The following is a 13,310-nucleotide window of genomic DNA, read 5'->3' as shown; positions in this document are numbered from 1 at the left end:
GGGGAGCTGGACTTGGTGGTGCATGCCTGTAATCACAGTGACTCAGGAGGCTAAGGCAGGAGGATTTAGAGTTCAAAGTCAGCCGCAGCAACAGTGAGGCACTAAGCAACTCAGTGAGACCCTGTCCCTAAATAAAATACAAAATAGGACTGGGGATGTGGCTCAGTGGCTGAGTGCCCATAAGTTCAATTCCTTGTACCCTCCTCCAACTCCCCCCCCAAAAATAAAGCAGGGAAAAAAGGATACTGTCAAAACTTATAGAACTTTACAGCAGAGTGAACTTAATGTATGTAAATGTTAAAAATTGATTTAGGTGACCAGGAGAACCCAAAATAGTATGCAGAATGTGAGAAAACTATTTAAATGTATGAAAGAATCTAATCAAAAGTATGGGTGAAAAGGTTGACCTAAGTAACTCTGGAAATGAGTAGTCTGCAACTGAATATATATCCTGTCCTCTAGTGAATACAACTGCTTTCCTACATGGGCATGAACTAACAAGTCTAATGCCCACTACACATGCATATCACAACTGAAGAATTAAATAAATGGATGCCAGATGGTGGGAGTCCAATATCTCGTGGTTAGGGAGTTTACAGATAAGGGAAGTAGGCTAGATTGATCCTCTGGTAATGGATTAGAGTGGAGATATTAGTATGAACTTATATTTAGCTTCATATAGACAGATGATTACATATAGAAATATTTATAAGACTGGGGTATAGTTCAATGGTAGAGTGCATGCTTAGCATGCTCCAGGCCCTTGGTTCAATCTCCAACACTAAAAAAAAAAAAAAAAAAGGGGGCAAAGAAATATTTATAGATGGATATACCCACAGGATAATATATACATATATATTTCCTTGCTTTGTTAACTTAGAAGGTCTAGAAGCAACAGCCCAGTAGAAAGGAATGTAGAACTGGCTTCTAATATTATTCCCCAATAAAAGTAATTTTCCTTGGAGAAATGTCCAATTCTAGGAAGATGAGGAAATACATAAGATGAGTCCAGTACCAAACGCAAAAGAGTATTTTTAAAACAACAACAACAACAAGAAATAAACAAAGCCACAATGATGGGCCTCACATGTTAAGGGGGCACAGGTACCATCTCAAGGAGTTCCTGCTGACCAAAACTGAAGTAATTCTAGTGACAAAATAAAGTGCTACTGAATTATGACCTAAAACAATCATAAATATTTATGAGTACATATGGATATAAATTTTTATGAACCTATACAGATATAAACCAAAATTAAGAGAAAGTACACAGAAATTAAATAGAAAAAAGACAAACATCTCATGCAGAATAATTCTGCATTATTTATGTAAATACCCTGTCTTTCGTGTTAAGTCCCCACTCCTTATGTATAGGCTGTTGCATACTGACTTCCTTCCAAACAGTACAGTATGGGAAGAGGGAAAAAGAGTACGTTATAGGAGAGAAACCTGACAAATATTACAATAGTAATAAGTCATGTTGACAGCATGTGTTTTGGTCAGTTTTTTGGTTTTTGGTTTTTTCTGCTGCTGTGATTAAAAGACTGACAAGAGCAATCTTAGAGGAGGAAAAGTTTATTTGGGGTCTCATGGTTTCAGAGGTCTCAGTATACAGACAGCCAGCTCCATTGCTCGGGGCTCAAGGTGAAGCAGAACTTTATGACAAAAGAGTGTGGTAGAGAGAAGCAGCTCACATGATGATCGGAAAGCAGAGACAGACTAAACTCAGCTCATCAATATATTCCCCAAAGACACACCCCCAGTGACTCACCTCCTCCAGCCACAATCTCCCAGCCTGCATTTACCACTCTCAGGGAATTAATCCGCTGATTGGGTTAAAGTTTTCATGATCCAATCATTTCACGTTTAAACCTTCTTGCACCTCTCACACATGAGCTTTTGGGGGACACCCAATATCTAAACAATAACAGCATGTATTCTTGATATGATGAGAATGGCACTTTACCTTTGTGGTCTTATTCCCCAAAACCCACGACCCCAGTCTTACAATAAGGAAAACTCAAAAGAATCTAAATTTAGGGATACTTTACAAATATCTAAACTGTATTACTTAAAACTGTCTAGCTCATCAAAAACAAAAAGTTTGACTATCACAGTCAAGTTCATGAGGACTAAATGTAATGCACTAGATGGGATCCTGGAAAAGAAAAAGAACATTAGGTAAAAAAACTTAGATATGAGCCAGGCACAGTGGTGCACACCTATAATCCCAGCTATTCAGAAGGCTGACAGGAGGATTACAAATTTGAGGTCAACCTGTGAAATTTAGGGCTACTTTGTCTCAAAATAAAAAGTACAAAAGGGGGGCAAGAGACGTAGTTTAATAGTAGATTGCCCCTGGGTTCAATTCCCAGTACTGCAAATAAATAAATAATCTATCAATATTTGATCATTAATCATGAAAATTTTATCATACTAATGTAAAATGTTAACAGAAGAAACTGGGTGTGGGAATATGGAAACTCAATATTGTCAGAATTCTCAGTGTTTCTGTTAACATAAAAATTCTACAAAAAGCACATTTAAAAATATGAACTAGGTCTGGATGTGATAATGCACACCTGTAATCCCAACTATTCAGGAAGTTAAAGCAGGAGAATCACAAAGTTAAGGAATAACCGGAGCAACTTAGCAAGACTTAGTCCCAAAATAAAATAAAAAGGATTAAGGATGTTGCTCAATGTTAAAAGTATGTGAAATGTCTGGGTTCAAGTCTCAGTGCCACCAAAAAGAAAAACAAAAAGAAAAGAAAAAGGGCTGGGGATGTAACTCAGTGGTAAAACGAATGCTTAGCAGCCCAAGGCCTTGGGTCTAATATCCAGTACAGGCGCACGTGCACACACGTGCGCGCAAATAAAAAATAAAAATTTTTGAACAGCAAAGGAAAAGGTAAGAAAGCCTAAAGAACACACCAAACTTGAGCAGTTACACTTCTGGAGAAAGACCAGAAGAAAAAGGAAAACCAAGTTTTCCTTTATCTATTTACTGTTTGAATTCAGCATTTGAAGAATGTATCTATGTATTATTGTATAACAGGAAAAGTTTTAATTTCTTCTTCTTCATCATCATCTTATTATTATTATTATTACTATACATGTGAAAGGAACTGCTATAAGCACTAAGAAAATACTTCACTACAAATATTGTTAAACTTGACTGGTAAAAGTAGTATTTGGGACCTTTAATATAAACTATGTTATTCAGAAAAATAAGAGTTAGCCTAATTTTAACAGCAGAATGTGTTAAGTGGTGTCTGACAACACTTGCTTTGTATGACTACACTTGGTGAAGTTAATAATACATACTGTATTTCTACCTAGCCAGTCACTAGAAGCAATTACAAATGGAAAGTCTGTAAAGTTCAATAAATTTAATATGATGTTTACCAACTGTTTAGGTTATTGGCAACAGTAACTTGAGAAAAAAGACTGATCAATATGATTTTCAACATTAATCTGTAAAATAAATAGCTTTATCTAAATGTTCACTATTCACTATAATGAGAATATGGTTCTGCTAAGCAATTGTATTTATTTGAAGGTAACATAAAACCAAAGCATTTATTTTGAAGCCCTAAGAACAAATAAATCAGGATGTAACCTGAATCTCTTCAAGTCCTTTTTTTTTTTTTCTTAAAAAAATTCAAAGTCATTCTCATGACAGGATTTATTTTATGATACAATTTACTATAATGTGCTATAATTGATGTCCAGAATAAAATAATTTGAAGTTAGGTAGAGAATAAGTGGGTGGCATAATCTTAAGAGCAGGACTTCTAGAGCAGCGCACTTGGATCTTGGTTTCTGACCAAAGCATGAAATCCTGCTCTGTTTTCAGGGGACAGACAGAATGAGTAAGCCAAACAAATCTTCTTTAACAAGGAGTCATCAGTGAGATCAGGCAAGAATCAATAAGAATCCACCACTGCTACAAAACAACATGAGGAACAAGGTTTACCAAGAGTGAGTCAAAACAAATACAAAGGACAGTTACAGATCTGCAGCTTCTGACATTCACAAATCCTGTTTCCACATTCCTAACATTACAAAAGAGCTCTCGTGATATATTCTTCAGGTGCTAATATCTGCCTAAAATATCATACCATATTTTGATATTTCACCCCAAAATATTTATAAATGATATGATTTGCTTCAAAATATGAGAAGCATAAATGAAACAAGACTGGCTATTTATTGATAATTGCTGAACTTTGGTGACGGGTTCATAAAATTGACTAATCTATTTACTTCTTTTTTTTTCATTTTTAGTTACACATAACAGTAGAATGTATTTTGACAGAATATACATACATAGAGTATAACTTATTCTACCCAGGATTCCACTCTTTTTGTTGTACATGATGTGGAGTTACACTGATCATGTATACAAATACAAGGCTAGGAAAGTTATGACCAATTAATTCTACTGTCTTTCCTATTCCCCTCCCCCAATCTATTTTTGTATGTTTGAAATCCTGATAGTAAAAAGTTGAAAATATATATATCATTAAGAAATAACTCTATTCCTACAACATAACAAAACAACCCAACTCAAAACTGGCCTGAGGACTTGAATAGATATTTCTTCAGAGAAGATATACACTCATCAATGCAATGAAAAATGCTCAATATCACTAATCATTAGGGAAATGGAAATCAGCACTGCAATGAGATACCACTTCACACCCATTAAATGGCCACTATCAAAAAACAACAGGAACAAGAGTTGCCAAGGTTATGGAGAAATTGGAACCTTTGTGCACTATTGATGGGAATGTAAAATGGTGCAGCTGCTATGAAAAACAGCATGGCAATTCCTCAAATTTTTTTAAATAGAATTTCCATATCACCCAGGAATTGCACTTCTGGGTATAAACTCAAAAGAATTAAAAGCAGAAACTCAGAATACAGCCATGTTCATAGCAGCATTATGTGTAACAGCCAAAAAGTGAAAGCATTGGCAGAAAGAGTGAAGCAGGGGGTATCGCAATACCAGATCTTCAACTCTACTACAAAGCAATAGTAACAAAAACGGCATGGTATTGGTACCAAAATAGAAAGGTGGATCAATGGTACAGAATAGAGGACACGGACACAAACCCAAATAAATACAATTTTCTCATACTAGACAAAGGTGCCAAAAATATGCAATGGAGAAAAGATAGCCTCTTCAACAAATGGTGCTGGGAGAATTGGAAATCCATATGCAACAGAATGAAACTAAACCCGTATCTCTCACCATGCACGAAACTAAACTCAAAATGGATTAAGGACCTCGGAATCAGACCAGAGACCTTGCATCTTATAGAAGAAAAAGTAGGTCCAGAGCTTCAACATGTTGGCTTAGGACCAGACTTCCTCAACAGGACTCCCATAGCACAAGAAATAAAAGCAAGAATCAGTAACTGGGATAGATTCAAACTAAAAAGCTTTCTCTCAGCAAAGGAAACTATCGGCAATGCGAAGAAAGAGCCTACAGAGTGGGAGAAAATCTTTGCCAATCATACTTCAGATAGAGCACTAATCTCCAGAATCTATAAAGAACTCAAAAAATTCTACACCAAGAATGCAAATAATCCAATCGACAAATGGGTTAAGGAAATGAACAGACACTTCACAGAAGAAGATCTATAAGCAATCAACAAACATATGAAAAAATGTTCAAAATCTCTAGTAATAAGAGAAATGCAAATCAAAACCACCCTAAGATTCCATCTCACCCCAATTAGAATGGTGATTATCAATACAAGCAACAACAGGTGTTGGCGAGGATGTGGGGAGAAAGGTACACTCATACATTACTGGTGGGGTTGCAAATTAGTGCAGCCACCTGGAAAGCAGTGTGGCGATTCCTTAGAAAACTTGGAATGGAACCACCATTTGACCCAGCTATCCCACTCCTTGGCCTATACCCAAAGGACTTAAAATCAGCATATTACAGAGATACAGCCACATCAATGTTCATAGCTGCTCAGTTCACAATAGCCAGATTGTGGAACCAACCTAGATGTCCTTCAATTGATGAATGGATAAAGAAACTGTGGTATATATATACAATGGAATATTACTCAGCCATAAAGAATGATAAAATTATGGCATTTGCAGGCAAATGGATGAAATTGGAGAATATCATGCTAAGTGAGATAAGCCAATCTCAAAAAACCAAAGGACGAATGATATCGCTAATAAGTGGATGATGACACATAATGGGGGGTGGGAGGGGTTAGTGTTAAGGTTAGAGTTAGGGTTAGGGAGGGAATGGAGGAAGGAAGGACTGTATAGAGGGAAAAGAGGGGTGGTAGGGGTGGGGGAGAAGGGAAAAATAACAATGAATCAAACACCATTACCCTAGGTAAGTTTATGATTACACAAATGGTATGCCTTTACGCCACGTACAAACAGAGAAACAACATGTATCCCATTTGTTTACAATAAAAAAAAAAAAGTGAAAGCAAACCCAGGTCCATCAACAGATGACTAGATAAAGCAAACGTATACACATAAAATAGGAAATTATTCAGCTTTAAAGAAGAAATTCTGACACCCACTACAACATGGATCAAACGCTAAGACATTATGGTAAATGAAATAAACCAGTCAAAAAAGTACAAATATTGATTCTACTTATAAGAGATACCTAGAGTAGAATTGTAGTTGACAAGAGCTAGAGCAGAAGCAATGGAAAGTTATTGTTTAATGAGTACAGATTTTCAGTTTTGTGAAGTGAAAAACTTCTAAATAGAGATTGGTTGTACAAACGTAAAGGTACTTGATGCCACTGAACTACACACTTAAAAATGGGGCTAGGGGTGTAGCTCAGGTTAGAGCACCCAAAAAAAAAGTAAACAGTATATTTTATGTGTATTTTACCACAATTTTTTAAGATTTTCAAAGAAACAATTTATTCATCTTCTCAATCTTCTGTAAAAAATATTTTACAAAAGTTTTTTGTAAGTTTTCTTTAATCACTGACAATGTAGGTCACGCATACGGCAAATAATCTTAAAAATCTTGATATAACATTGTACAGGGTATTTCACAATACAACTATGACTTATGAAACTAAAAAAAAAAAAATCACATGGACACTATTCAATCCTTCCTTCAAAATCATGACTTCATCTAATACTTTAATACAAATATGATTTGACCTGTTAAAATATGAGACTCACTGGGTGCAGTGGTGCATGCCTGTAATCCCAGCAGCTTGGGAGACTGAGGCAAGAGGATCACAAGTTCAAAACCAGCCTCTGCAACTGAGTGAGACTGTATCTCTAAATAAAGTATCTTAAGAAGGGTTGGGCATGTGGCTCAGTGGTTAAGTGCCCCTGGGTTCAATCCCAGGTACCAAAAAAATATGTTGCGTGTGTATGACTCATTCCCTGATCTATCAAAATGTTCCTCCACAATCTTGAGAGAACTTACCTCAAAAGTATCATTCCCGAAGCTACTCTATATTCTTATCAGACTACAGTACAAATTTACTGGTGATGCTCTCAATGCATACATTCATTAGCAGGCAATGAGTTAAGTATGAAACTGAACATTCTGCAGTTTATTTTTCAACCTATATGGCATTGTCATCATCACCCACTTACACTGCATTTAGATCCAAATCTCAAAACATCTGGCATGAAGAGTAAAATTCATGACATAGGCAAAGATCTGCTGTAAGGCAGAGGGTTTGGAATAAATGAACAGGAGTTAATGACCTGAGAAAGCTACACACAGCGAGTTTCTCAACACTGGGTATGGGCCTACTTAGAACATTTCAAAATAATGTATCTACATGGTTGGATGCATAGCTGCAGTTCCAAAATGTAAAAAAGGGAAAAAAATAAAACAAGTGATATCACAGGAAACCTATAAACTGAGTCTTTCAAGTTGTACATATATTAAAAAACCAATTTAAAAAACCAAAGTGGATCTAAGAGTGTAGGTCAGTGGGAGAGTGCTTGCCTAGTATGTGCAAGGTCCCAGTGTTGTTAAAAAAAAAAAAAAGAGAGAGGGAGAGAGATTGATCCTAAAACAACCATAAAGGGGCTGGCAGTGTAGCTCAATGGCAGAACACTCTGCTAACATGTACAGGACCTGAATTTGATCCCCAGCCCTGCAAACAAACAAACACCATAGAGGCAAAGAAAACTATTTGCATTTATGAATAAATCATACCATTTCCTGTTACATTTATTTAGTTGGAGACCACCTCAACTTGATTAACCAGATTAAATAGAAATGAGAACAGCCTTCTGTAACAACCCAGGAGTATCAAGCTCCTATCAAGTTGCTGGGACAATTCACCAACATTCTATAATTGCGAAGTCTTTTAAATATGTATATTCTTTGATCAAGCATTGCCACACCTAGAAACTTATATAGAAAATAGATGAAGATGTATGTAATAGACACCTCAGTGGATGAAAAAATTATGAATTCTTAGTGGCCACCAACAGGCAACTGATTAAATTATAGTTCCGGCATATAATCACATGCCATGCTGACATTAAAATCATTTGATATAGCCGGGCTCGGTGGTATATGCCTGTAATCCCAGCAGCTCCAGAGGCTGAGGCAGGAGGATCAAGAGTTCAAAGCCAGATTCAGCAATTCAGCAAGGCCCTAAGTAACTCTGCGAGAACCTGTCTCTAAATAAAACACAAAAAGGGCTGGGGATGTGGCTCAGTGGTTAAGTCCCCCTGGGTTCAATCCCCAGTACCAAAAAATAAATAAAATATTTGATACAGGAATGTATTCATAACATAATTTATGTGAAAAGGCACATTACAAAAGAGCACTACAATATGAACCCACTTTAATATATCTAGATAGTCTTCATAAATACACATTCACAAAAATACATCTGCAAGTTTATATCTGTATATGCCTGAAAACATAATAAACATGGACACAACGTACAAAAGTGACCATGTGCAAGTATGACCAGAAGCCCACAGAACTGCACATTAGCAATATAAAGATGTGCTTGTATATACATGTATGGATATAAAAGAGTACATATGTACACATCTATTTGCTAATTCATGTGCCTATAACTGAATCATTAGCCTGTTTTGTTTTTTAATTTTATATATTTTTTGTGATACTGGGATTGAACGCAGGGGTGCTTTACCCCTGAGCTACATCCCCAGTGCTTTTTAGTTTTTATTTTGAGATAGGGTCTCACTAAGTTACTGAGGCTGGTCTCAAACTTGTCATCCTCCTGACTCAACCTCTTGCATGGCTGGGATTATAGGCAAGCGCCACCATACCCAGTCCCTTTCTCTTTTTTATTCTGAGATAGGGTCTCCCTAAATTGCCCAGACTGGCCTTGAACCTCCTATCCTCCTGCCCAGTGTTCCAAGTAGCTGGGATTATAGACTGAGATTATAGCCATTCGTGACCACACCCAGCAAACCCTGTGTTTTAAGTAGGTGTGTGTTTATTCTTGTAATCACAATTCAGCAGCTCTGTGACCTTGAAAAAGTTACTGAGCCTCTTTGAGACTTGACTTTTTTTATATATACAATGAGAACAAATCCTGACTTGTAAGGATTAAATGAAAAAATGGATGTAAACTACTTAGTGCTGTGATTGGTGCAGAGTAAATCAATATTAGCTTTCCTTATCTGTACACATGTATTCTGATCTATACTTTGTATTTACATGGCTATAAGTCCACAAAAATACAGTTAAGTAATAACTTTGGTTATCTATGAATAATAGATTAATGTTTGGGGAGATGTTTTTTGGCTTTCATATTTTATAAATTTTCTCGATTATGCTTTCATTCTTTTATTGAAGATTATTTCTTGAAAATAATTATTTTCAAAAGAATGAAATAAAGATGGCCTACCCCTAACATATCTCAATTCTGCAGAATTGAAAGCTATTAAATACTACACCACGGAATCCATAATTGTGTACTCCAACAAATTCTCTATTCTAGCAGTACATCAGCATTACCCAATAGCTCAAGAAGATGGCAGTACAAAGAAAACCAGAGATCTTTTGCTTGTTTGCCTTATCCAAGACACGATGAAAAGAATGAATCAGATGACACTATGGGTACAGGTGATTTGAAAACAGGCGATTTGACAGTTAAGTGACATCTGTGATTAGCATTTTATTAAAGCAGGTAACATCTCAGTCTCATCCAAGGTCATACAGAAAAGCATGTGCTACACCCCAGGCTGTTAAGAGATCCGAGAATAAGACCGCACTGCCACAATTTTGGGTGTGTTTATGGAACCAAAAAACTAAATTCTCAATCAGTCATTTCAGGAGTCCGAGCTGGAGGCGGGGGCGGAAGGCGGCGGTGGTGGGGGCGGGAGGCGGATTACAACACAGGGCTGAAGACAGCAAAACAGAACAGCAACTGGCAGCACTGGGGTTCATCTACACGTTGTAATCATACCCATTTTCCTTATTTCTAAAACATAAAACTGCAGATCTATCTAAGACAGGATTTTCTAGTTCATAACCAGAACTAACATCGTATGCGAATTATAACCGAAAGCATTTGAAACGTGACAAAACACAAGGAGTTATTTGTGGTTCCAATCAACATCAGTCACTACCTGGCTCAATTCCCACAATTACGAGGTGTTAGATTAATACCTTTAAAAACTCTGCAGGTCTCTAAATTTCCGAGGGAAAGCCGGTACAGACCGTGAGTAAAACTAGCAGCTCTTTTCCCTAGGGCCTCAATTTACAAATCACACCCGCGAGATAATAATCCAATCATCTCTTATACACGTCCTCCCTAGCTATGCTATTAAATCTCTTGAAACGTCACTTCCAAGCGTTTAAAATACACCCTGGCACACGCCCTGTGGCTTCACCGTCGCTCTACATTTGGGGCATCACCCCAGCTAAACATTGCCTCTTCCGAATCTGCTGCAAACTGCGGGTCTGTCTCTGGCTACATTTTTTACTTTTGTCTTAAAACGCTGGCGAGGGGGATGGGTTTCGACAAACAGACGAGGCTCTGAAACCCTGAGTAATCGCATCTCGCTGCGGGGAGCGGTCGGCGGCAGTAACAGCGATTTTATCTTTCCTCTTCACCCAGTTTCCCTTTCCACTTCATGCCTTTCCTCCTTTCTTTTCTTTCTTTCTTTTTTTTTTTTTTTTTTTTTTTCCGATGACATCAAACCAAAGGTGAAGAGGGGGAAAATGTCCCCAGGTCGTTGCCTCCTCAAAGTCGCGAGTTCTGACTCCGGGACCCGCCCGCCTTGGGAAATGCAGGCAACGAGGCCGGCGTCGGGTTTTCACCGCCCAGGTTCCGCCCGGGCCCGCGGCGGCCTCGAACTGAGGCCAGGGCCCGCGGACCCGCCCCAGGCCCAGCGCGGCCTGCCAAGCCCCGGCGTCAAGTAGACCACGGCCGGGAGAGGCCTGAAGCGACCAGCGGGCAAGGCCGGGCCGGGGTCCGGGGTCCCGGGTCCCGGGTCCCAGGCCCGGGGTCCGGGGTCCGGGGTCCGGGGTCCGCGGCCGGACTCGGGTGCTGCTCACCTGCTGGTACCGGCTGCCGCAGGCCGGCTCCACCGCCGCCAGCGCCGCCAACGCCAACGCCATGGCGCAGCCGGCCGCAGGGAAGGAAGGCAAGCGAACGAGCTGAAGGGGCACGGGCGCTGCGGCCTGGGAGCGCTGCGAGCCCGAGGGGGACGCGCCTCGCGTGGGTCTCGATGGCCGCCGCTCCCGGAGAGACGCTCTGCTCAGGCTGTGAGCGCCGCCGCCGCCAAGGCTCCGCCGCGGCCCCTGGGGAGGAGGCGGGGACCACGACGACGACGCTGCACCGCCGCCCCGCCCCCGACTCGCGCCGCCCTGCCGGGCCCGGCCTCGCCCTGCGCCGCCTCTGCCTCATCGCCACCCGGGGCGGAGGGGCCACAGCCGGGTCCTAGAGGCCGTTGGCGCCCGCGGAGCCTGGCAGTCTTACAGAGCTGGGATCCGACGCCGGGTGTCGGGCGGCAGCATCCAGGTTCTTATCCACTCCCAGCTCTTATTCTCTTAGGTCAGGGGGCAGCCAGCCCCAGGGCGACTGCCAGATCGTCATTGTGACCCTGATGCAAAGTACATGAAATTCAAATGTCACTATCCATAAATAAAGTTTTATTGGAACCCTGCAGCTCTTTTGACCCTGGAAACCCTAAAATACTTGCTATCTGCTTTTACAGAAAAAGTTTGCTGATCCTAAACCCTACTTAGAGGGGGTTGTTAATAATACAGCCTAAAATCTATGCAGTTCTTTAGCATTTTGATAGCTTCATCTGTGCATACAGAAATCATATTTTCTGAGTCAAAGATCTCAGAACATGAAAGTCAAAACTTGAAGGACTGAGCCCTGCTAAGATTTTTCCAAGCGACAGGAATGTGCAAAGGCCAGTAAGGAGAGAGCTTGCATTGTGGGAGAACTGAAAGAAGGCTGGCATAGCTGCGAAGTAAGAGATAAAATTATCAGTGCTTCACAGATGAGGAAATTATGCCTGAAGATATTAAATATTTTACCCAGTGACACAGAGCTAGTCACTGGGTAAAAAAGGATAAAGTTGGCATACAAGCCCATTAAGCCTGCTCCCTTAGCCATTATCAAGCAACTAAATTATAAGGTTTGTGAAGAAAGAATATTTGTCTTTTCAGTCTTTGATGGTCCACAACATATAGTATACTACAGTTATGCAGACATTCAGAGTCTGTTTCCTCTGATCACATCCAGCCATCTGGAATTGCTTCTAACCACATGTCCAACACAGGGGGAAATATCAAAAACAAAAACCACCCTCAGTCTTTGAAGCTTGTTGCAATTCCCATTTCTTCTTGATTGCCTTTCCATGTTGAAAGTCTAGAGTCGATATTAAATTGATTATCTTAACTTCTAATTTTCAAGTTTCGTTAACTACATAAAACATAGCTGTGTTTTGGATTACCCTGAGGTTTATGTAGCAGCAAATCGCAATCAATAAAAATTCTACACATTTACCTTCCTTACTTTGAAGTCAGTGTTAGCACCCAGAATCCTACCTATTTGTCCCTATTTCCAAGTGTTAGCCTCACATATATAAATACTGGGAAAGTGAACAAATTCAGCAACATGCTAAAGAGTTAGGTCTCCTTACCCTCAGAGACCCCTCACTCTTCTTTTGTTTTTGTTTTTTTAACCCAGAGAAACAACATTTAAATATAACGTCCTTCCCTGTGACCTTATATAAGGGGGGAAAAGTCTAACTTGAATTTTAAAAAAAAACTATCATCAGTAGAAAATAGAAATCCAGGCTTCTTTGTCCAGATTGTCTAAAC

The 13,310-nt window shown here is 39.5% G+C and overlaps 1 protein-coding gene across 2 annotated transcripts in view; it reads right to left on the bottom strand.

Moving 5' to 3' along the window:
- Ndfip1 (Nedd4 family interacting protein 1) overlaps nt 1-11,763 on the bottom strand; it is a 53,089-nt gene extending 41,326 nt beyond the window's left edge. Inside the window, exon 1 of one of the 2 annotated variants that reach the window (XM_047555955.1) lies at nt 11,529-11,763. In XM_047555955.1, coding sequence (XP_047411911.1) covers nt 11,529-11,591 — 63 coding nt within the window. In that variant the 5' untranslated portion in view covers nt 11,592-11,763. The remainder of the gene's footprint in view (nt 1-11,528) is intronic. The other variant, XM_047555954.1, reaches the window with a different exon arrangement.
- Between the last annotated feature and the right edge of the window lie 1,547 nt (nt 11,764-13,310).

This window comes from Sciurus carolinensis, chromosome 6 (assembly GCF_902686445.1).
Source record: "Sciurus carolinensis chromosome 6, mSciCar1.2, whole genome shotgun sequence".
Taxonomy (NCBI): domain Eukaryota; kingdom Metazoa; phylum Chordata; class Mammalia; order Rodentia; family Sciuridae; genus Sciurus; species Sciurus carolinensis.
The sequence above is the reverse complement of the archived record's forward strand: the minus strand, read 5'-3'. Positions and strand labels throughout refer to the sequence as shown.